This window comes from Eubalaena glacialis, chromosome 6 (genome assembly GCF_028564815.1).
Source record: "Eubalaena glacialis isolate mEubGla1 chromosome 6, mEubGla1.1.hap2.+ XY, whole genome shotgun sequence".
Lineage (NCBI taxonomy): Eukaryota > Metazoa > Chordata > Mammalia > Artiodactyla > Balaenidae > Eubalaena > Eubalaena glacialis.
The window spans coordinates 68,383,802-68,408,466 of NC_083721.1; the positions used below are offsets into that span (position 1 = coordinate 68,383,802).

At 34.9% G+C, this 24,665-nt stretch overlaps 1 protein-coding gene across 1 annotated transcript in view; it reads right to left on the reverse strand.

Annotated features, from left to right (window-relative positions):
- POLQ (DNA polymerase theta) overlaps nt 1-24,665 on the reverse strand; it is a 107,740-nt gene that overhangs the window by 18,370 nt on the left and 64,705 nt on the right. Inside the window, exons 17-24 of the mRNA XM_061193154.1 lie at nt 24,115-24,258; nt 22,907-23,103; nt 19,905-20,145; nt 14,059-14,252; nt 10,400-10,537; nt 8,986-9,160; nt 6,429-6,555; nt 5,727-5,848 (exon numbers count right to left, since the gene is read on the reverse strand). Coding sequence (XP_061049137.1) covers nt 5,727-5,848; nt 6,429-6,555; nt 8,986-9,160; nt 10,400-10,537; nt 14,059-14,252; nt 19,905-20,145; nt 22,907-23,103; nt 24,115-24,258 — 1,338 coding nt within the window. The remainder of the gene's footprint in view (nt 1-5,726; nt 5,849-6,428; nt 6,556-8,985; nt 9,161-10,399; nt 10,538-14,058; nt 14,253-19,904; nt 20,146-22,906; nt 23,104-24,114; nt 24,259-24,665) is intronic.

A 24,665-nucleotide genomic window follows, 5' to 3' on the forward strand; every position in this document is an offset into this window, starting at 1 on the left:
TAAGAGGAGCCATGCAACTGTCTCAAGTTTATGAATGGAGGCAGAGCAGGGAAAGAGATGAAACAAAGCACTGTGGTCTCTGAGCTGGAAGAAGAAAGTGTAATTTGGGCCTGCTGAGGCTGCTAGAACTTGCGAAATTTGGAGAGAAAGGAACTGTGCATAAAAGGATCACCAGAAATATGCACAGTAATCCCTTTGGATTTTTGACCAAATACTAAACTGTGCAGGGAGAAAGTTCAGAGAACCAGGCAAAGAACAAACACTAAAGAAATAGCTATTATCAAAGTTCAGCTATCAGCTGAACTACTTGAACAACATACTCTTGAATGTTGAAAGATGTTCAAGCTCTGACCAGACTGAGTGGAGAAACCCTGCTGAACAACTTGAGCACAAAGTAGAGACCGCAGTAAGGCCAAACCTTACAATGAAGGTTAATCTAGCCCTAGAGTAAAGGCTACTCTAAACGTCTGCTCACAAAGCTTTAAAAGTCTCAAAATGATCAAGCTGATGTGAAAGTAAATTAACTGCCTGCCAGAAGAAAATGCTATAAATGAAGACTACAAAATCCAAAGAGTTAACAATGTAGTAATCATAATGTTCAGCATACAATAAAAAAATACTAGACATATGAAGAACCAGGAAAATCTAACTCTGACTAGGAGAAAATTCAGTCAATAGAAAAATGACTCAGAAATTACAGAGATGATGGAATTTTAATATGTTCAGGAATTTAAAGAAATATAAAAATGATGATGGAACAAATAGTGAATTACAATAAAGTAATGAAAACTATATAAAAAATTAAAATTCTAAAACTGAAAATACAATATCTGAAATGTAAAATTCACTAAAAGGATATGACAGCAATTAGACACTATAGAAGAAAAGATCAGTGAACATTAAAACAGTCAATAGAAAATATCCATTGCAGTACAGGGTTTAAAAAAATGAAGAGAGGGGAATAAAGAAGAAAAGAAAAAAAGGTTCAGTGATCTGTGGGACTATACTAAGTGGTATTACACATGTATATTTGGAGTAATAGGAAAAAAGGGCAAAATAGGGACAAAAATATTATAAGAAATAATGGTTGAAAATGTTCCAAATTTAATGAAAAATATAAGCACATAGATTAAGAAGAAGAAAAAAAAAACCTAAGTGAACTCAGGAAATTCGGCAAACTCAAAAGCCCAAATAGTAAAGCATAAAAAACCACCCAGAGACTCACACCCAAATCGAGTTGCTAAAACTGAATAACGAATTTAAAAAATCAAAAAAGCATCCTGTTAAAAAATATATTATGCTTGGAGGAATAGCAAGAAAAATAGTGGTGTACTTCTCATCAGAAATAATGCAAACCATAAGCTAATGGAAATATATATTTAAAGTGCTAAAAGAGAAGGACTATAAACCCATAAATCTATGTCAAATAAAAAAATCTTACAAAAGTGAGGATAAAATGGAGAAATTTAGACATGGAAATGCTAAGAGAAATCACTGTCAGTAGAACTGCACTACAAAAAAAAACCTTAAAGAAGTACTCTGGGTGAAGAAAATTGATAATAGATGGAAACTTGAGTCTACTTCAAAGAACAAAGAGTGCCAGGAAGGGTAAAAAAGTGAACAGATAGAAAAGACACTTTTGTTTCTTGATTTCTTTGAAAGGTCATAACTGTTTACAGCAAAAAAAAACTACATAGCAAAGTTTATAATAGTCATAGAAGTTAAACGTATTACAAAAAATGGGAAATGGAAAAACACTCCTTACGTTATGGATGAAGTGGTACAAAATTATTTGAAGCTAGACTGTGATGTGATGCATATTGTAAACTCTAAACTGTCTAAGATATAGAGTTAAAAAGATAATAGAGGAAATAAAACAATAACAAAAATAGTCATTTACAGTTTTTAAAAAAGAATAAAGAACAGATAGAACAAAATACAAATGACAAGACTTAAATCCAACCATATATCAAGAATTATTTTATTTTTATTTTTTTTAACATCTTTATTGGAGTATAATTGCTTTACAATGATGTGTTAGTTTCTGCTTTATAACAAAGTGAATCAGCTATACATATACATATAGCCCCATATCTCCTCCCTCTTGCATCTCCCTCCCACCCTCCCTATCCCACCCCTCTAGGTGGTCACAAAGCACTGAGCTGATCTCCCTGTGCTATGCGGCTGCTTCCCCCTAGTATCTATTTTACGTTTAGTAGCATATATAAGTCCAGGCCACTCTCTCACTTCATCCCAGCTTACACTTCCCCCTCCCCGTGTCCTCAAGTCCATTCTCTATGTCTGCGTCTTTATTCCTGTCCTAGGTTCATCAGAACCACTTTTTTTTTTTACATTCCATATATATGTGTTAGCATACGGTATTTGTTTTTCTCTTTCTGACTTACTTCACTCTGTATGACAGACTCTAAGTCCATCCACCTCACTACAAATAACTCAATTTCGTTTCTTTTTATGGCTGAATAATATTCCATTGTATATATGTGCCACATCTTCTTTATCCATTCATCTGTCGATGGACACTTAGGTTGCTTCCATGTCCTGGCTACTGTAAATACAGCTGCAATGAACATTGTGGTACATGACTCTTTTTGAATTATGGTTTTCTCAGGGTATATGCCCAGTAGTGGGATTGCTGGGTCATATGGTAGTTCTATTTTTAGTTTTTTAAGGACCCTCCATACTGTTCTCCATAGTGGCTGTATCAGTTTACATTCCCACCAACAGTGCAAGAGGGTTACCTTTTCTCCAGCATTTATTGTTTGCAGATTTCTTGATGATGGCCATTCTGACCAGTGTGAGGTGATACCTCATTGTAGTTTTGATTTGCATTTCTCTAATGATTAATGATATCGAGCATCCTTTCATGTGTTTGTTGGCAATCTGTATATCTTCTTTGGAGAAATGTCTATTTAGGTCTTCTGCCCATTTTTAGATTGGGTTGTTTGTTTTTTTGATATTGAGCTAAATGAGCTGCTTGTAAATTTTGGAGATTAATCCGTTGTCAGTTGCTTCATTTGCAAATATTTCCTCCCATTCTGAGGGTTCTCTTTTCATGTTGTTTATGCTTTCCTTTGCTGTGCAAAAGCTTTTAATTTTCATTAGGCCCCATTTGTTTATTTTTATTTTTACTTCCATTTCTCTAGGAGGTGGGTCAAAAAGGATCTTGCTGTGATTTATGTTATAGAGTGTTCTGCCTATGTTTTCCTCTAAGAGTTTTATAGTGTCTGGCCTTACACTTAGGTCTTTAATCCATTATGAGTTTGTTTTTGTGTATGGTATTAGGGAGTGTTCTAATTTCATTCTTTTACATGTAGCTGTCCAGTTTTCCCAGCACCACTTGTTGAAGAGGCTGTCTTTTCTCCATTGTATATTCTTGCCTCCTTTATCAAAGATAAGGTGACCATATGTGCGTGGGTTTATCTCTGGGCTTTCTATCCTGTTCCATTGATCTATATTTCTGTTTTTGTGCCAGTACCATACTGTCTTGATTACTGTAGCTTTGTAGTATAGTCTGAAGTCAGGGAGCCTGATTCCCCCAGCTCCGTTTTTCTTTCTCAAGATTGCTTTGGCTATTCGGGGTCTTTTGTGTTTTCATACAAATTGTGAAATTTTTTGTTCTAGTTCTGTGAAAAACGTCATTGGTAGTTTGATAGGGATTGCACTGAATCTGTAGATTGTTTTGGGTAGTATAGTCATTTTCACAATGTTGATTCTTCCAATCCAAGAACATGGTATATCTCTCCATCTGTATCATCTTTAATTTCTTTCATCAGTGTCTTATAGTTTACTGTATACAGGTCTTTTGTCTCCTTAGGTAGGTTTATTCCTAGGTATTTTATTCTTTTTGTTGCAATGGTAAATGGGAGTGTTTCCTTAATTTCTCTTTCAGATTTTTCATCATTAGTGTATAGGAATGTAAGAGATTTCTGAGCATTAATGTTGTATCCTACTACTTTACCAAATTCATTGATTAGCTCTAGTAGTTTTCTGGTGGCATCTTTAGGATTCTCTATGTATAGTATCATGTCATCTGCAAACAGTGACAGCTTTACTTCTTCTTTTCCGATTTGGATTCCTTTTATTTCTTTTTCTTCTCTGATTGCTGTGGCTAAAACTTCCAAAACTATGTTGAATAATAGTGGTGAGAGTGGACAACCTTGTCTTGTTCCTGATCTTAGTGGAAATGGTTTCAGTTTTTCATCACTGAGAACGATGTTGGCTGTGGGTTTGTCATATATGGCCTTTATTATGTTGAGGTAAGTTCCCTCTATGCCTACTTTCTGGAGGGTTTTTATCATAAATGGGTGTTGAATTTTGTCGAAAGCTTTTTCTGCATCTATTGAGATGATCATATGGTTTTTCTCCTTCCATTTGTTAATATGGTTTACCACATTGATTGATTTGCATATATTGAAGAATCCTTGCATTCCTGGGATAAACCCCATCAAGAATTATTTTAGATAGTTAACTAAACACTACATTTAAATGGCAGAAATTTTCAGGTTAAATCCATATACATTGAATTTAAATTAATTTTAAAATTTTAAACAGAATCAGTATAAAATATTGTTGTGTTAAACACAATTTTATTATTTAGGTAAGAATAAATAAATATCATGAAATATTATTTGGCCTTAAAAAAGAAAGAAATTCTGACACGATTGCTACAACATGAATAAACCTTGAAGACATTATGCTACGTTAAATAAGCCAGGCACAAAAGTACAAATATTATATGATCTCGAGTGGTCACATTCATAGGGACAGAAAATAGAATGGTGGTTGCCAGGGGCTGTGGGAGTCCGGGGGGAAAGTTATATTTAATGGGTACAGAGTTTCAGGTGGGGATGATGAAAAGTTCTGGAGATGGATGGTGGTAATGGCTGCACCACAATGTGAATGTACTTAATGCCACAGAACTGAATACTTATAGTTACAATGGTAAAATGCTGGTAGTTCATATTTAAAAAGCAAAGCTGAAAACTGCCAAATGGGTTACACTATCATAGACCTGAATTCACCCTTGGAATATAAATTTCTGACAGAATTCAAATAAATTCAGCTGGTTAACTGCACTCACCCAGAGCTGCCAGGTGGCAAAAGGTAAAAGAGCAAATATGTATACAAATAATAGGGATGATCTGGGAGATAGATCATGACTTCCAAATGTTTTGATGATGAGTACTGAGGAGAGGTCAGACAGAAGTAAGATAGCCTTGAGGGTTACCCCCTGCAATAGGAAGCAGCAGTGGGGAGAACTGGAGAAGAAACAAAAGAGCAAAACAAGTTAGAAAGAGACCAAAAAAAAAAAAAAAATTGTGCCCTTAGAGATCGGGGGGGAGAGAAATTGAGGAAAGAGAGGGTTGACAGAGTGACAAATGCTGTAGAGAAGTCAAAGAGGATGACAACTAACAAAATTCACTGGATTTTGCAAAAAGGTTTACAATGACCCAGGATTACATGACTTCAGCAGGATGCTGAGCAAACAGCACAGAGGTTTCCCACAGAGCAGATCATGAAGACAATAATGACTGACTGTTATAAACCTGGCAACATGAAGGGGAAAAACAGGCTCCACCAAAGAGAGGAATATGGACGAACTAATGTATTCTTCTGAGTCTTATTCATAATTCAGGCTTTATCAGTGCTTCGAAAACCATTCCCACAGCAAAAAGAAGCTCAAAAAACATCGTCGGTCACCTTACCTGGGAAAGGCACAAAGGCATGTCTCATGCTAACTGAAAATGGCATTCCTTTGTCTGAGGCTCTCTCCTCCATCTTTGCCTGATGCCTGGGGTTCAGGCCACAACCCTTCTTTTTTCCTCCTCTGTTGTGCGAAAAACATCATCAGCTGGACATGAAGTAGTCTTAAACATATGAAAATGGTCTGAGTTTTTCAGTAAGTCAATATTTCCATCTAAGAAATTTAAAAACCTTATTTGAAACACACTTTAAAGCTTAACAAATATACTAGACCTCGTTCAGCAAACATTCAATTAAACAGGAAGTAAGGTATTTCTGTAATAACCTTTCCAACAAACTGCTTCACTCAATTCAGTAAATCTCATTGACCATATCTAATATAAATGATCTGTGCTTTTTCTTCCTTTTGTGAGCATATGGAGAGGGCAGGAAGGGGGATGTCCCAGACACTGCTAAACATGTCCCTTTAGTATTTGACTTAAACAAGCATATAGTGCTGGTTGATTTAATTAGTGACCCAGATTTTCAGCTTTTTGTCATCAACTAGCTTCTTTATAGACAGACTCAGGATTTGAAATAGAATAGAAATGTGTATGCCTGGAACAGAAAATTAAACTGATTTCATTATTTGTCCAATAGGCTATTTCTGAGCCATTCATACTCCCAAAAGTATATTAACCCAAATAAAGAGAAATAGAGTCTACCTGCCAGTAGGAAGTAGGCCTTTGCCTAGGGCTTGGGAAGGTGGGCTTTCCTCTACTAGTGTTGGCATTTTGATCTCAAAATCTCTTGGTACATTCTGAATATTTGGTTCTATAAAGGTTATTCGTCCTAAAATCAAGCAGAATGAAGACATAAAATTAGGGGGGGGAAGGGAAGAGGGGAAATCTGACATTAACACGAATACCATTTCTGAATTATCCTAAAAATGAATGCTCTGTTATTGTTAAACTAAATTTAAATGAAATACACTTCATTATGTTCATGTGTCTAACAATAATAAGTACAAGACCAATCGTGATATAAGTGAATATATGAATTAGCTACAATACAGTGTTTTATAATTAACCTCATTCTACAGAAACAATCCCATGATAAGAATATGATAAATCATAGTATTTCTACGCTAAAATGAGTACCAGAAGTTAGCACTATAAAATGCTAGCAGTTATACTAATGAGTAAAAGACAAATCAAATGGATTTTAGGAGAAATGACTGTCGAAGCCTTTAAAAGCCAGGAACAAACAAGATACAGAGAAGAGGATCTGAAGCAGAAGAGCAACTGAGTGCTGAACAGGGACAACTGGGGCCACAGGAGTTAGGCCACAGGATGCAGGAGATGGAGTAGTAGTGAGAGATGGTGACTAGAACATTACTTTCTAGATATCACCTGGCCAGTTTTCCTCCTCCTCCTCATCACTTATCACAAGAATCAATGGTAGGTAGCACTGACATGACTAGAAACTAGAATCAGATGGCTAGTACATTTTCTAGGAAACAGAAAGCTATTTGTTTTAATGCTTATGGCCTTTACTTTCCCCCAAATATTTTACATTTTATTTACTTATTGGATGAATTTTTCAAAAACACACAGGTGTTGTTCAAAAAGTTTGGGTAACCGACTGCTACTGCAGTTTTTATAATACACATATAGTGACACAAAAATCCTGTTTATGATACTCTTCATTCTAACAGGCTCTCTACTAGCTACTGTATGTAATTCCATCTTCTTTAGATGAATCAGAGATCTTAAGTATCTCAGATACTGTTTTTCTGAATAAACTCCTGATACTATATCCTCGTTATTTCAATTTTAGCAAAAATTAGTGTTCAATTAATGGTAGATATTAATACACTTATTAGCATTAAATGGCCTAATCAATTTTATAAAGCTAACAAATAGCACAGGAAAGAATCCAAGTCTCTTTCTGCCTCAGCACACTGTCTTCTCTTCTATGATAATATCAATACTTAATATTCAGGTCTAGTGTTTGAATTAATGAGGTAATACTGGTAGACAAATAAAATGGCAAAAGTAAATTACAAAACATGAATATAGCTTCATGAAGATGAATTCTAATAATGAAAGGGCTTTACTATACTTAGGTAAGCTTGTATTTCTAAAATATTCTTTAAATGTAGGCATAGTATAATGAAAAACAATCAGGAAAACAACAAGGAATTGATGACTTTCTGCTTTATAAGCAACAAATAAATGTGCAAAAGCTTTGAAAACTCTAGGTTGATTGTTTTTTCACCAACAAGAATTTATTTTACGTAAGTTTACAGCATTAGCATATGTTTCAAAATGAAACTTAAAACAGGGCAAGAAATAGGCAAGAAGCACCAAGAGGTTAGCTAAATAGGGAGAAGGAAAAGAGGAATTGTTTAGAACAGAGACTAAGCAAGCAAAGAGAAAAGCAGCTCCTCACGGTGCCCCCATCCTCAATAACAGCAACAACTGATAATGTACCACGCATTATTCTAAACACTTTACATGTATTGACTTATTTAATCCTCAGGATGACCCAGTGAGGTAGGACTGTTATTATCTTGTTTTATACATGAGGAAACTTGGGCACTGAATGGTTAAGTACCTTGTCTAAAGATTCTTAGCACCAAGATTCAAACCTTGTGAAAATGTGATATCAAAGTCCACATTCTATACCACCAAACTAAAATGCCTCCTCTATGAAGGAGTTAATGCTGCCCTTTCTTCCACTGCACATTGCATTTGACAAATATGTGGAGTTGTGCACTCCCTAGAAAAAGAATGCTTTTTTTTCTTCATGAGATTACATGCATACTTATCCCAAGAGGGCCATAAGACATGCAAAGGACTCTACAGCTTTCTTTTCTGATTGAGTAAAGTAAGACACTCCCTTATTACCGCACAGGCCTACTTAGATTCAACTTGGAGAGACTCTTAAGAGATTCAGAATAGGGCTGGGACTGAAATTAGATAAGATCACTGACTCAAATAAATATTTAATTCTTCACCATACTCTCATCCAATCTCAGACATCCAAGTTACTCTATACAGTACTTGAAAGCAGGAACTGTATCTTACTAAATTTCATCTCTTTATCTACCTGATATTCACCTATGCTTTGGATGTAGTATGCGTTTCATAAATGTTTATAGAACTTCACTGAACCCAATGATCAACACTTGAATTCCTTGGTCGTCATAAGCAAATATTACATATGAATTTTTTTTTGCAAAACAGGATATTATCCATATTTAAGATTTCTCATTACCTGTAGCAGTGTGTGATTGTGATACAGGATAGATTCTTTCCATTCCAAGGAAAGGATTCAGACGTTTTTCCCGCTGCAGGGGAAAGACCACTTTGGTAATAGCATTAGTGATTCTTCTCCACTCTAATATCAAGCCTGGTAAAGGATGTAATGCCCTTAATTTATTTAAAGCATCCTGCCAAAGAATTATAATAAAGTAGGATCAGATTCTTGTCCAAATTCCATAGCAAACTAGAATCTCTTTTAAGTAAACAATATAATCTCAAAATTAAATTTGATAACTCCTGTATCTAAACTCAACTTTACTATTATAAAATTACTATTTGGGTATTTTGGAAATCACCATAATGATAAATCTATAATAACTATAGATTATAAAATGTAAACATGTTAATGTTGAGTAATGTCAATTTACATCTACTATTAAAAAAAAAATCAATGAGATGTCAACTTAGTAAAACACCTGCTTCCCCACACCCCACCCAATTGTTTACATCATCTCTTTTCTTTATATTTTCCTCCTCCATTGCTCATGTGATTGTAAGTTTCCCAGTCTTTTTTTTTTTTCTTCTTTTTGCCATAATACTTTCATGGTTTTTGTATCAAGGAAATTTATTTTTAAAACTTTGAATTTTCCATGCTACAGACATTCAATGAACCGTTAAGGAACAAAAACTTGTGAGGTAAAAAGGCCAATGCGATTAAATAAAAAGTTTTGCTACAGAATGAAGCTGTGGAAACTTCCCCAGGGCAGGCAAGTCATAATTAATAATATTATGGTCAAAATTCTACAGAATGGCAACTTGGACTGCTCTCTCCATGGCTGTTGTGGCTGTACTTTCTATCCTTATTTTCCATTGATAATTCATTCAGTAAAAATGTAAAATTAAGCCTTTCTCTCTTTTGTCCCATGCATACAGTTTCCATGGGTTGTGATTCAATTTTACTTTGAAACTAACAGATTAGATTCTCAAAACAAATGCATGGAAAACTTACTATTTTGCTCTGGAATTGAAAAAAACAAAATTTTATTTATATTGACTGTCTTTTTATTTTTTTAATTCTTCCATACCTTTTTGTTCATGCTCATATAACGACAGAAATTATATTATACTAGAAGTCCAAGAGTAGTGCATGTCAATTATTAATGTCTATATAGGTCTGAATTTACAAACCTTTACACTGTTTTAATGCTAGGAAGGACACAACTGCTAACTCAGATTATGATCCAGATTTTCCATGCTGGAATGTTTCCACAGTGCTTGTGGGCAGCTGAACCAAAAACCAATTTGTTTTTGTCTGGATAAGTTCAAATGGTGGACTACATTGGATCTTGATTTCATCAGCAATCTTTCAAGACACCAAAATGTTAAAAGTAGTTCAGATTCTGCCCTGTGACTGCCCCAAAGAGCACCTTACTAGTGCTGAACTGTTTTCCCAGCCTTAGCTTCCATCCATCGTCATTCCCTCTTCTGGTAGAACCCAAAGTTTTCTTGCTGCCTTGGTGTTTTCTCTCTCCATTTGGTGGCAACTTCAATTCCAAAAATAAAACCTGCAAGAAATTAATGCTTCTTTAGTCAAGAATCAAATCACAAGTATTATTATTCAGAAAACATTTTAAAAAGTTATTCGAGAAAAGATTCTATACATTTCAACATGGATTGTAAGAATTTTTTTGGACAATTTGGAATTATCACATTTAATAAATAATGGCAATAAAATCTTATGTCAAGTAGGCTGTCCATACCCTAATTTAGTCAGTATTAGATTAATAGTAACACCAGGCTCTTAAACAGTCAAGAACACAAGAATGTATATTCTGTGCTGAACGACTGACAAACTATTGGCATTGCGACTTAAGTTGCTCTGATTATAAGCTCACCTAAATACCCCTTGATGTGGTAACCAATGCGGCTGCTTGATCATTTAAGCCCCATAGAGGATAAACATGGGAGCCTTCGTGGCTATTGTGTGATCACAAAACTCAGAGAACACTAAAGTAGGAAGGGGCCCAAAAAGCCATCTAATTCCACTACCACAAGGCTAGACCCTGAGAGGCCCCGGGCAAAAAGCCAGGAGAAGGTGGTTGATCCAATGCAGCAATAATGAAAGTTAGAGAGTGGCCAGTAAGCACCCACTGAGGACACTAGGCTTACACGGAACAGGGATCCAGGCTGTGGGTCAGAGGGAAGATCCCATGTATACCTTAAACTCACTAGTTCATGTTAGAGGGGTTCCAATTTAGGCAATTCAGAACACTATCTACTCTTTCTACTCATTCATTTATATACTTTCAGTAAGATTTAATGAACCTTGGATTATTTTCCGAGTAATAATTCTAAAAATTGAAACCCTTTGCATGAGAATTTTTTCTACAAGTTGGGCCAGGGGTGGAAGTAAAGATATACCTGTTTCCCTAGAACAGTGGTGATGACAGAAACAAAAATCTGGTTTTAGTTTTAAGTAGTGGGAATAACTGGGGTCCTAGGCATGAAAATTACTGAAGCTTACTATGGATGTTAATAACTAACTTGCCCAAAGACTGTGTTATATAGATATGAGCATATGCACACATAAGGATTGGGGTTGTTATATTTAGCAAATACAATTACATGATGCCCAGTCAAATTTGAATGACATGGAGCATACTTATACTAAAATATTGTCCACTGTTCATCTGAAATTCAAATTTAACCAAGTGCTTGTATTTAATCAGGCAACTCTAATATAGATATCAAAGAGTATATAAATGAATGGCAGCAGAGAGAAGAAAATAACTGAATAGGAAAAATGAAACATTATTACAGTAACAATAAATCAACAACCCCAGGAAGGAAGACCTATCATAATTAAGACAATTTAAAGATCTCGAGTTATGTATTTAAAAGTTCTTTATCTTAAGCTTCCATTTTTGGTGAATCCTTCAGAATTAATTATAAAAACTTCACACATAAATTCTCTCTTCAGGTCTTAATTAACACATCTGTGACTGAGGGAGTTGAACTGGATGGGAGCAAGAGACACTAATATTTATTGAGCACTTACTATGTGCCAGCCATCAGGCTAGGTGCTTTAACATGCAATCCTTATAACAACTCTATGACAAATCTGCAAAGTTTAGACAGTTGGAGGAACTTGCTCAAAGTTGCATGCCCAAAATGTAGTAGAATTAAGAATTAGAAACCAGAGTCTTCTAACTCTAAAGTCCTTTTTCTTTCTACTAACCCATGCTTCCCTCTAGACCAGGAGTCAGAAACTTTTTCTACAAAGGGCCAGACAGTAAATATTTTTAGCTTTGTAGGTTTTACTGTCTGTCACACCTTTTCAACTGTGCCATTATAGAATGAAAACAGCCACAGGCAATAAGTACATGAACAGCTATAGCTGTGTTCCAATAAAACTTTATATACAAAAACAGGTGGCAGGCCAGATCTGGCCTGCAAGTCATATTTTGCTGATACCTTCTCAAGACCAGTGCCATCCAAGAACTTTCTGCAATAATAAAACTGTTCTATATTTGTATTGTCCAATATAGTGGCCACTAGCCACATGTGGCTATTGAACAGTTGAAATGTGGTTAGCATGACTAAGGAACTTAAATGATATATTTTATTTAATTTCAATTAATTTAAACTGAAACAGTGATAAGTGGCTAGTGACTCCTTTATTGAACACTGCAGCTCTATATGATTAGTAACATCTTGCCTATTTGAAAGATTCAACTTAAAATCACCAAGGATAAAATAATCAATGTATGAAAATGTTAGATTACCTTTAATATAACTTCCATTTTAACATGAAGACCTAAGAACAAGCCAATAATATCAAAGGACTTTTATTCTAGGCCAGAGTTTGGTCTAGGCCTAAGGCCCACATGCCTTTGCACCCATCTGAATCACAAGAGTACTGGTTCTTGCCTTTGCCCCAAGCCTACTTGTGCTGAATCCAGAGATTCTATATTTTTGACAAGTTCCCCATGTAATTTTAGGTGCAGCCAGCTAGGTTCTGGCTTGGGGACTTCTGGACTAAAGAAATCAAAAGAAAGTATTTTAAAACACCCCAAAAAACACCACTGAATTCAATACAAATGCACCACGCGATTAGGAGAAACAAAGTTCCCCATTTTTTAAAAACACATAACTGTGGCTTAAAGTGGGGGGGGGCATTTGTAAGCCCTTTATATAATATTTATACAACACTTACTATGAGATAGGCACTGTTCTAAGTGTTTTACATTTATTGCTTATTCCTCACAACTCTATGAGGTATTTCTAACATGAGGTATTTTACTGATGAAGAAACTGAGATATAGAGTTAATGAAGTGGTCCAAGGTCATGGAGTTAGTTAATAAATAGAGCAGGTAGCATTCAAACCCAAGAAGTCTGGCTTTAAAGTCTATAATACTTACCAATATGCTATAATACTGAATCACATCTAGATAACAATAGAACTTCAAAGCTATCAAGAGTAAGCACCCACCCTGTATCAGTAACTCCTCTAAAACAACCCAACCACCCTTTATGGAGTGTGGGGAGGGAAGAGAACACCAACCTTTGGGGGGAAAAAAAAGAAAAAAAGAGTAAACTATGTCAAAATTTATCTAAGATGATAAAAATATTAGTAGGTTTAAAAAAGCAGAGCGTCCCCAAAATCCCTTTTTCACTAACATCTAAGAAAAATATCTAATTTTGCAGTGAAGAAGGAGTGAGAGTTCATGAAATGACTAACTTCATGGAGAAACACCTACACTGTTATACAACTACCACTATGGATCTCATTCACACAAAAAATATTTACTGGGTGCCCCTTCTGTTCCAGGCAAATCTCCTTATGGAATACACATTCTAGGATACTTCTTTACTACCTTCCTATTCATAAGTATAGGTATAAACTTACAAAGGAGATGTTAGAATACTCTATCTCCAAAGTATTCTGGTTAACTGATTGTCTTATTTTACTGATCTTTGGTATTTAGGTAAACACATTTACAAAACACACACACACACACACACACATACACATTCTTTGCTCTAAAAATGACTTTTCTAAATTTTTTATTCCCATCATACAACCTCAGCGATGTCATCCGAACTGGTGAAAGAAAAACTATGGCCAGCTAGTTGATAGGCCTGAGTCTCAATTGCATCCAGTTTGGCTTGCATTATGTGTTTCTGACTTTCACATTCTGCGGTACTAAAGCCGATTCCATTTAGTTCTAGCAAGGCCAAGCAGTACTGGGAGGGCATTTCCACTTTACAGAAGACATCTGGAAGGAAAAAAGAAAGCAAAAAACATTAATTCACCAGCTAAGTGACTAGATCAGCATGATTACCTAAACATACATAGAATTTTTCTGGGAGAATCAGAGATGCTACTAAGCTATCCTTCAAGATCCAGTCTCCTGAGCAGCATTCTCAAACCATCAGTGAAAGGTATTAAAGTACTTTCCACTTTTCCACTTGAGTATTGGATTACTATCTGTGTCTATGCAGAGTAAAACAGGCAATCTTATGAATAGTCTGAATTATAAGAGACTGCATTTCTCCCAAGATGATGTTTCTGCTTCTACTCTTAGCAAGAACAAGGTAGCCAATCTTATTTGTTAAGCTGACTGCAAAAGGTTAATTCACCAAAATAATTTCCAGAATTCCTGGTCCCATGGTATGCAGGCGTGCACAAAGATAAACATGAAGGTTTTGTATTTTCCAATGCTCTAAGAGTAAAGAATAAGATTCCTGAAGTAAGAATCAGAGTATTTTTCTATCTGCTGACATTTCTCAACAGAATAGTCACTCTAAATCAGTTTTCCCAGTACGTTCTTTAGAATATTAGTCTCAAAAATACTCTATAAAAGGCTGGGATTGAGAGACACTGTATACTATGAGTTTCAGCATTTATAAATTACTCTTAGATGTTCATGATGCCTGTTAATATATTAAAGGCTCTGAGTAGAAATGAACAAAGACAACTATTTAATTTCGTTTTAACCAAAAGTCTGAAATCATTTGACCATAAAACCCTTTATCTGTATAATATTTATTAACATAGTGAAAAGTAAGTGTCCATAGAACACTCTGTGGGAAATGCTATCCTAAAATTATTAAGAAAAAATCCATAACAAAGATTTCTGCTCCAGTACTATGGGTCACTAGGACTCTGTGTAACCCTGGCCTGCCCTCCCCAGCTCCACATACACACATTCTTTAAGGCACTCTTGGTCTCAAGCAGCAGGCGAAATCCCAAAGGACACCTGTAACCACCCCCAAAAGCAAACAAGTGAGAGCTACTGGCCTCTAATAGTCAGAACATACTGGGCAGTCAGAGCCTGGCTTTGGAGACTTGGAATCAGAGCAGAAATTCATGGGATGTGGGACCAGAGAAATAAGGAACTAGGGTCAGAAAAAGAAGAGTCAAGAGTGGTAGGAAGCCAGCCTGGATTCATAGACAGTAGGAAGAAACAGGGTTGCAATGGGAATGGAGTCCTACTGCAAAAAGGTTGAGGGAATAATAGATTTTTGGAGGAGAAGCTGATTCTCAGACTTCTGTTCTGAACCAAAACTCTCAAGAAAAGCTAATGGAGGCCTTGGATGCAGTTTAGTTTAGTAACAAGCAGAAGCCAGAGCAAAGCCTTTCTAGAGGAAGGCTTCCCCCACATAAGCCCTGCAGGGCTCTACTGATCAAATCTTGTGTGATTTCATAAAGAGTATAAAAAATATAAGATAGCAAAGAAGTATGAATTGGGCTCAGCAGAAACAACAAATGACAGATTTAGATCCCTAAGAATTGCAGCTATGGAATCATTAGAACAGAGCACAGCTACGAATAAACTATATATAAAATCAAACAAGACGAATAGAAACAAAACAGCAGGAAAGTGTAAATATGTCAATAATCACAATGAATAGAAACACATCAGTAATCATAATAAATTGCTAAATTTGTAAAAAAAAAAAAAAAAACTGGTAGTTTGAAAAAGAAATAAGCTATACTTTGGTTTATAAGACATCTAAAAAGTAAGGATCTAGAAGGTTTAAAGGGATAGAAAAAAGATATATGAGGCAAGTATTAATCAAAAGGAAGTTGATGCTGCCATATTCATTCCAAAAAATAGATTAAGCGTAAAAATCATATTAGTGGAAAAGCTAGTCACAACATAATGATAGGTTTAATGCACCAGGAAAATACACCAATTTTAAACCTGTATGCACCTAATAAAATAGTCTCAAAACATATAAAATTAAAATTACCTGAACTACAGGGAAAATTAGATATAGAAGATTTAAACAACAACATTGAATTAACAGACATTTATAAAATTCTGCATCCAGAATTAGAATACATATTATTTTATATGTGCACAGAACGTTTACACAATAGTTCAAGTTTTAGGTTACAAAACAATTCTCAAAAGACTTCAAAGAATGGGTATTATACAAACATGTTCTCTAGCTACAACACAATAAAGATTGAAGGTAATAATAAAAATATAAAATAAAAGTTTCCAACTATTTGAGAATTAAAAACAATCTGCTTATAATTTATGAGTCTAAGAGGCATACCAGAAAATTTTAAATATTTAGGATAAAACAATGAAAACAATATATGTCAAAACTTGCAAGATATAATGAAAGTAGAACTTTGAGGAAAATTTATAGCCTTAAGTACTTAAATTAGAAAAGAAAAACATGATTTTAAAAGTAATGAGTTTAGTGTTAAACTTAAGAATTTAGAAAAAGGACTGCAAATAAAGTCAGGGGAACTAGAAGAAAAGAGATTACATAAATGTTCACAGAAATCAATGAAATAGAAAACAAGAACAACAAGAAAGATCAAAGGCAAAAGCTGGTTCTTTAAAAAGACTGAAAAACTGGATAAACTTCTAGTGAGATTAAACAATAATATTATGAAAGAAAAAGAGGACATAACAGATAAACCAGAGATATATAAAAAAAAAATCAGCAATACCTTTAGATAAATTCTTAAAAATATATATAGCTTACCAAAACATAATCAAAAGATATAACTGAATAATCTTACAGTTATTAAAGAAGTCAAAGTAGTAGTTAAAAATATTTCCATAAAGAGAGTTTACAGGCAAATTCTACCAAACTTTTAAAGAACACATCATTCCTACGATACATAAGCTCCTCCAGAACAAAAAGAGGCTATATTCATCAACTCATTCCATGAAACTAGAGTAACTCTCTTACCAAAAACAAAGCACAAGAAAGAAAAATTACAGTCATTTTACAACCAATGACTTGGCAAAGTAGAGACAACGTAATCAGCAAGATTTCTTTCACATTGCTGTTTAAAGAACAAACTTTATACAACCATTCTGGAAAACAATTTAACATAATCTTGTACAGTTGAATATTCCCATTTCCAAGACAGAGCAATTCTACATGCAAAAGAAATTCTTGCCCAGTGTAGCAGGAGACATGTAAATTTATAAGAATATTTACACAGAAATACCTGTTATAGCAGAACAAAGAACCAAAATAAAACAAAACTAGAAACAACCTGAGCATTCACCAAGAGGAAAATGGATAAATACATTTTGGCACACACACACACACACACACACACACAGTGATATATTACAGAGCAGTGAAAATCAATAAACTACACAAACTTGCAACAATATGCAGGAATCTTACTAACATGATGCAGAGCAAGTAAAACAAGATATAGTGTGACAGATGCTTTATAAAGTTCAAAAACAAGCAAAACCAAATAATATATTGTTTGGACTTAGACATATATATGCTAAAATTTTTAATTAAAAATAAAATTTAAATAAGAAAATAAGGGAATGATAATAAAACTTGGGATGTACAAGGAAGGAGGAGCACAAAGGTAGACAAATGTCTAAGTTATGAATGTGAGTTAATAGTTATCATTATATTATTAAAATAATGGTGAATAATAAGAGGACCATACATGGACCAATGATGATAGTGTTCATGAAAGAAAGATTATGACTAATATAAATCTGTGCAGCTGAGGTCCTTTGAAAAAGAGAGAAACCAACTCACTCCATACCTAGAAAATCATCTCATCTATGTTCAAACTATCTAGAAAGGACCTAATTGATCAATGTGAAGAGGACAGGATACTTTGTCCTGGGTCAAATTAAGCAAAGACACATTGTGCTATTAGTATTAATTCATACCCAAACAAAAATCAGCTCTCTATGGGGAGAAAGTCAGCTAGAACACACCTCTCCAACAGGTAAGAGGATGAGAAAAGAAAAAGATGAAGATTCTGGAGGCCCATTAAAATTAACAAGCACATCCTGAAATAATTATTTTCAAATAAAATTTGATAGATGTCCACATTCTCTCCAAAAACCTCCCTTATCTCAATGTACTTCAGTTCTATGGATTCTGTGAATAAGAAATATTTAACACTGTACAAGAATGCATTTAACACCTCCTGGTCACCCACTTTTGAAAATCTGCAGGAAAAAAAGAAGCTTTCAAGGCACATAGAAAGAAATTGTGAAAGTTAAAAATTACAAATCTAGAGGGTTTCTTGTACTTTTCTGGAAAGGAAAGTCAGTCTTCTTTTTTTTATAGGTGAAAAACTGTCTTTAAATAGTGGAACCATCCCCTCCCAATCAGACTGAAAACTTACAAATCTGATAATGGGCAACAAATATCTAAAAAGTTACAGACTAATTCATATCACCATCATCAAATGTCAGTGTCTAGAAACTATACAGACTACCCAGGATGCCTATCCTAGGGGCAGACTAGTCAGACTAAGAGGGAATGAGCTATGTTCATTCAGCATTATTGTAAAGTAGCCTGAGGTATGTGTGCTGCATACTCCCACTCCTTGGCCTGCCTAGATTGGCTTAGAGAAGCTGTCTGAAATACTACAATGCCTGTTGAAGAGCTACTAATTAACATCACTTAAGCAAGTCTCCTGTGAGCAAATAAGTCAGTCTGGTCTTCTGTATTATTCTACCCCAGTGATGTTGGGGAGAACTTTATTACCAGCACAGAGGGTTTGTGCTAGCAGTAATAATAATCATCAAGGAATACAATAATGAGCGCCTGCTCTGTGGCAAACACTGCACTAAGTTCTCTGTCTCATTTAATACTTACAAAATAAGAACCAGACTTAGAGAGTTAACATAGCTTGCCCAAGGTCCCTCACAAATAAATAATACAGATTCAAGCCCTGGTCTCTGTGAATTCATCAGTCTGCTGTTTGTAGTATTTATTAATCAGCCACTAAATCCATGGTTTATATCTCCTCACAATGAAGCCAACTTTGTTCCACTTCATCATTTTCACCATAAGCATATATTATGCTCTCCAAAGTCAAGGTACTCAATCTGGGCCAGCAGCCTGCACAATAAATCCACGCTATTTGTCACAATGGAAAAAAAAGATTCACATAAACACCCTTGGCTGAAAAAAAAACTGTTAATAGTTCTAAAAAGAAAACAGTTGATTTTTTTAAATCCATAAAAGATATATTCTAAGTGTGAATAAAAACCATTTGATAACATTCAAATATAAAATTAGGAATAAATGAATAAGATGCCACTAATTCACCTCATTACAATAGAGCCAAAGGTCAGCAAACTACGGCCAAACTAGGGCCAGATGCCTGTTTTTGTAAATAAAGATTTACTGGAACACTCATTTTCATATTGTCTATAGCTGCTTTCGTGCTGTGACGGCAGAGTTAAATACTTGTGACTGAGACCGTCTAGGTTGCAAAACCAAAAATATTCATCATCTGGCCTTTTACAGAAAAATTTTGTTGATTCCTGCACTAGACAATCAAAAGAAAGGGTCTGCATAAAAAGTATAATTTATCCACCTGTGATAGAGTGGCTAAATACATAACTATCCCCAGTCTTATAACATCGTAAAAATGCCAGGAACTGTGTTTTTACCTTGAAGGTTTTCCTTCTTCAACAAAGAATTAAGTTGACTCATAGAGCTGAAGATGAGAATGGACTCTACAGATGCTCTGTATCGCCCAGAATGCTCAGTGGTGACATTCAGCCCTAGGCTTTGAGTTCCTTGGCCAGTCTCTATCTCTTCCAGGAGTGGAAGCTCATGAGGAAGAAAACGGGAAACTATGCCATGAAGAGTCGGCTCCTTGGAATCTGGATCTAGTAACCAGCATGCCACCTGAATGGGATAACAATCAGAATATTTTCTTGATTTTTCAAAGATATTTCTGTACCCTTAAATTAAAAGGGGAAAAAAGAAAGCTCATTTCTAATCTCACTCGTTTTCACTTAATACTTATTCAGTGGTCTTCCCAGGAGAGGAGAAGGAAAGGATAATTGTACCAGGATAAGGAAAGGATAATTGGTATAAAAAATAACTCATTTTTTACCAATAAGAGCGGTGGCCTTCAAAGAAGGAAAATTTATACTTTTCCACTACTGCAATGCTCCTGCTGACCTACTTCAGAAGTAGGCTTGAAAACCAAGTGTCTTTCAGCTAACAAAAGTCATGTTTCTGAAAATGCAGCTGGATTCTTCTCCACTAAGGCTAATTTTGGCTTTCCTACTACTATAATAAAGATGGGCCTATATAGTTTTAGGTTTCTTTAATTAAAAAAAAAATTTTTATTGCGGTAAAAGTCACATAATATAAAACATACTATTTTAAGCATATTTAATTGTACAGTTGAGTGGCTTATTCAATATTGGAAGAAGTGAGACATAAATATTTCACCATTACAAGTTCATATCCAGTGTTTTAGAATGCCTACAGAATTTCTCTCAAGGATGAGGACCTGTCACCATGACCATCCAACTAGTGATCTGACTGCTATTGTTAGCTTCCCTATGAGACTAGAAGACCTGTATTTTCTAATACTTGATTCTAGCAGAGCGAAATTGGATTTAGAATAAGGAAATCTAAGCCTTGTTCATAATTTCAATAATTACTAAATGACTCGGTTACTTCTTTTATAGGTTTAGAATGTAGTTTTACGGGGCGGGGAGGGGCGATCTTGTAAATTATAATAAGAAATATAAATTGGGTCTTCCCAACAGAGATAAAGGTGTCTTTAATTATGCTAATGCAGTGACTTGGAGTGCCCCTAGGTCACCTAGGAATGGCGGCTGGTTGCCACCAGTAATCAACCCTGTGATAGGAGGGCTGGAACTTTCAGTTCCACCCCCTTAAACTCCTGGGACGGGGAAGGGGCCAGAGGATAATTGATCACCAATGGCCAATGGTTTGATCAATTATGCCTATGTAATGAAGCCTCCATAAAAACCCAAAAGGACAGGGTTCAGAGAGCTTCTGGGTTGGTAACCACATGAAGATGCAGGGAGAGTGGCAAGCCTAGAAAGAACAGAAGCTCCACGCCTCTTCTTACAAACTTCACCCTATGTATCTCTTCATCTGGCTGTTGACTTGTATCCTTTAATATCCTTTAATATCCTTTGTAATAAGCCAGTAATCTAGTGAGTAAACTGGTTTCCTGAGTTCTGTTAGCCGCTCTAGTAAATTAATCAAACTCAAGGAGGGGGTTGTGGGAATCTGATTTAATTATAGCTGGTTGACCAGAAGCACAGGTAACAAGCTGGGCTTGCAACTGGTGTCTGAAGTTGGGGGCTTGTGGGACTGAGCCCTTAACCTATGGGATTTGATGCTCATTCCAGGTAGAGAGTAACAGAATTGAGCTGAATTGTAGGACACCCAGCTGGTACCCAGAGAACTGTTGGAGATACAGTGAAACCCCCTCCCCCCCACCATTAGAAATTGGTGATCAGAACCCTTTCGGGGTGTTGAATAAGATAGTCTGATGTAAAAGTTGGCAAACGTCTCTTATAAAAGTGAAATTTTATAAATTAATAGCTTCTCTTCTTACACCAAAAATGTTATGATTAACAAAACCAAGTATGGAATATTTCAAATAGTTTATGCCAAAGGTGCTATATAAATCTGGGATACTACTATAGTTTTAATAAGCTCACATTACCCATATTCTCATTTTGGGCTCTGGAACATCAAAATTAGGTGATAACCTTTTATATCCAGTAAAGGTCAGTTTACAAACTATATGAAATTTATCACATATAAACCAAGGCTTGTTTGAAGTATAGGAAAGAATAGTATCATTAGTTTACCTGATACTGCCTTCAAAAATCTTTGCCAAAAAAGCTAAAGAAACTAAAATATTATCCTATTATCATTGATTATATTGATAATACGAACCAATTAGTATCATATCTCAATTCAGAATTAATATTCCACACACCTCATGTATCCAGTCTCAACAGGAGGGAAAAAATGATATCCCTTTTCAGGGCTATGATCCTGTAAATAAATGTCTTCTGAAAGTGCATTATACTGTTAAGTGTATATTACAACAACATAAGTTACTCTTTCCTTAATAACTCAGAGTCATCATTATGAAGAGTGCATCATAGTTTGCTATTATATGGAAAAGTTCTCAGGGGCTAGTAAGGTCATTTGTCCCTATGCTAATGGCCTCTAACTACTATGCTTTGTGATCTCTTATATCTATATGCTTTTGCTACTTTCTGCCTCTATCCTCATGGATATTTGAAACACCCTGCTATCATATATCTAAATCTGACAGTTCTCCTTTCATTTCTAATTTACTATGAGACAGAAAATTTAGAACTTATGACCAAAATGAAAATTGTTTAAGTCTCTGAAGAAAGATGTGAACTTTAGTGCTTGGAATGTGTGACATCTCTGTTTTCATCTACACAGAGGCATTTGGTGCATAATAATCTGTTCTGGGTGGATGAAGTTATTGGACAAAGGAGTGACTACTCTAAAATACTTAAGCTGTATTGTTGAAGCTAAATAAATACCAAGTCATTTAAGAATTAACCCTAAACATTAAAATTAAATATTTTTTGAAGTATGTAAAATTTTTTTAGATAAGACAGAGAACCTTAGGATCTTCAAAACTTTGTTCCAGGGAGATGCCACAAGACAGAAGAAGAATTTTATAGCTCTGGATGAAGTCATAGATGATAACAGAACGTTCTTTATCAGATTCCTTTTGAAAGCAAGATTGAAGGTGCCGCATTCTGTCTTTCACAGTCAGGCTTGGATCCAGAGAAGGTGGGGCCAAACTGGCACTAATTTCTTAAAAAAAAAAAAAAAAAAACTCTTAAGGCAAAAAGTACATGCATTCATTTGAAGCAGCAATCTTTAGTGTCAAGACTGAAAAAGACTCAAAAGCCTCAGTTTAGTTCAGCAAGACCTTATCCAGGTCATGTTGGCTATATAGATGAAGTGCTCTGTAATCTAAAAATTAAGGGTTGGGCTACGTGATTTATAATGCTCTATTTAATCAGGTGGGAGAAAATTCTAAACATTAAGATTCCTAAAAATAAATTTACACTTCTCAGAATGTGGAATTAAAGAGAGAAAAGTTATTTTGAAATGAATTTTAAAGGAACTCATTTCAGAGGGAATTTTAGAATGAATGTATAAAATTACATCTAAAATAAAAGAAGTTCAAGTAATTACTTATCCTAAGATGTTTTCCTACGAAACAACTGAAAATATTTCATGCTTACTCCGAACAGACATTACACGGCATCTTTTAAAATGCTTCCTTATTAATTTTGCTTCTGTCTAAAAGCAAACAATCAACTAGGTATCCAACAACCATAATCAGATCACAATTTATACCTAGGTCCTATCCTTTTAATTCCAAGACTTCTCCAAAGGCTGTGTGATTCAACTACTGTAGATGTCTAGCTCATCACTGCCTCTAAATGAGTTCCAGATACAGTCGATAGGAGAAAAAAAGCCTGGAAAGAAACTGCCATGATCCAGTCTTCAGAAGCAAATCCTCAAGGTGGCCAGTGAGTCCTTAAGGATCCACTACCCCGAAGAAGAAAACACAGTATTAACAGCCACATGTGACAAGCAGAAGAGAGTAAGGGGGGTGGCTTCTTAAAACATCATTCTAGTTAATATATGAAATAATGTACACAATAGCCACTATTTTTTTAAAGGTTGTTTTTTTAATCCTAAAAAATAAATTCTAGGTAAGTATCAGGAAACTATTCTCAACAAACAAGTCACTATCCTCATAGAGGTTACATTAAAATTATATGGTAACTTAACCAAATAGTGATTACTTACCAGAATGCTTTTGTTCCTTCTGCAATGAAAAATAGTAAGCATCTCTTCCACCCCAGCATACTGCCAGTCCAACCACCAAGATGCCATCACAACCTTTAACAGGAATTCCATCATCTCCAATAGGGCTTTCCTGAGAGGGACTAACTATGTAAAACCAAAGTGAAATAGTTAAAAATCTCTAAAAATGAAACCACTAAATTGAATACTAAAAAAAATGATATAATAAAAAATTATTTGATAAGCAAATTTTTCAGATCCCTACAATATGCATTATGTGGATAGTCATTTTTAGGTGTAAGATCTTTCTAGGCTTCCCATCATTTAAGATAACTGTCACTATGAAAAATCTACCAAAGATTTCTTAAAAGAGATCTGTAATAATGACTAAGATAGTTTAAAATTAACTTTTTAAAGTTTTCCAAAAGCTGCATTTTGAATTTCTATAACTCAAAAATAAAGACCACTTGCACACTACAAAAATTTTGTAGCAAATTTAGCAATTCTTAATACTTAGAAACTCCAGAAAAATCAAGATTCTTACTTCTTAGTGA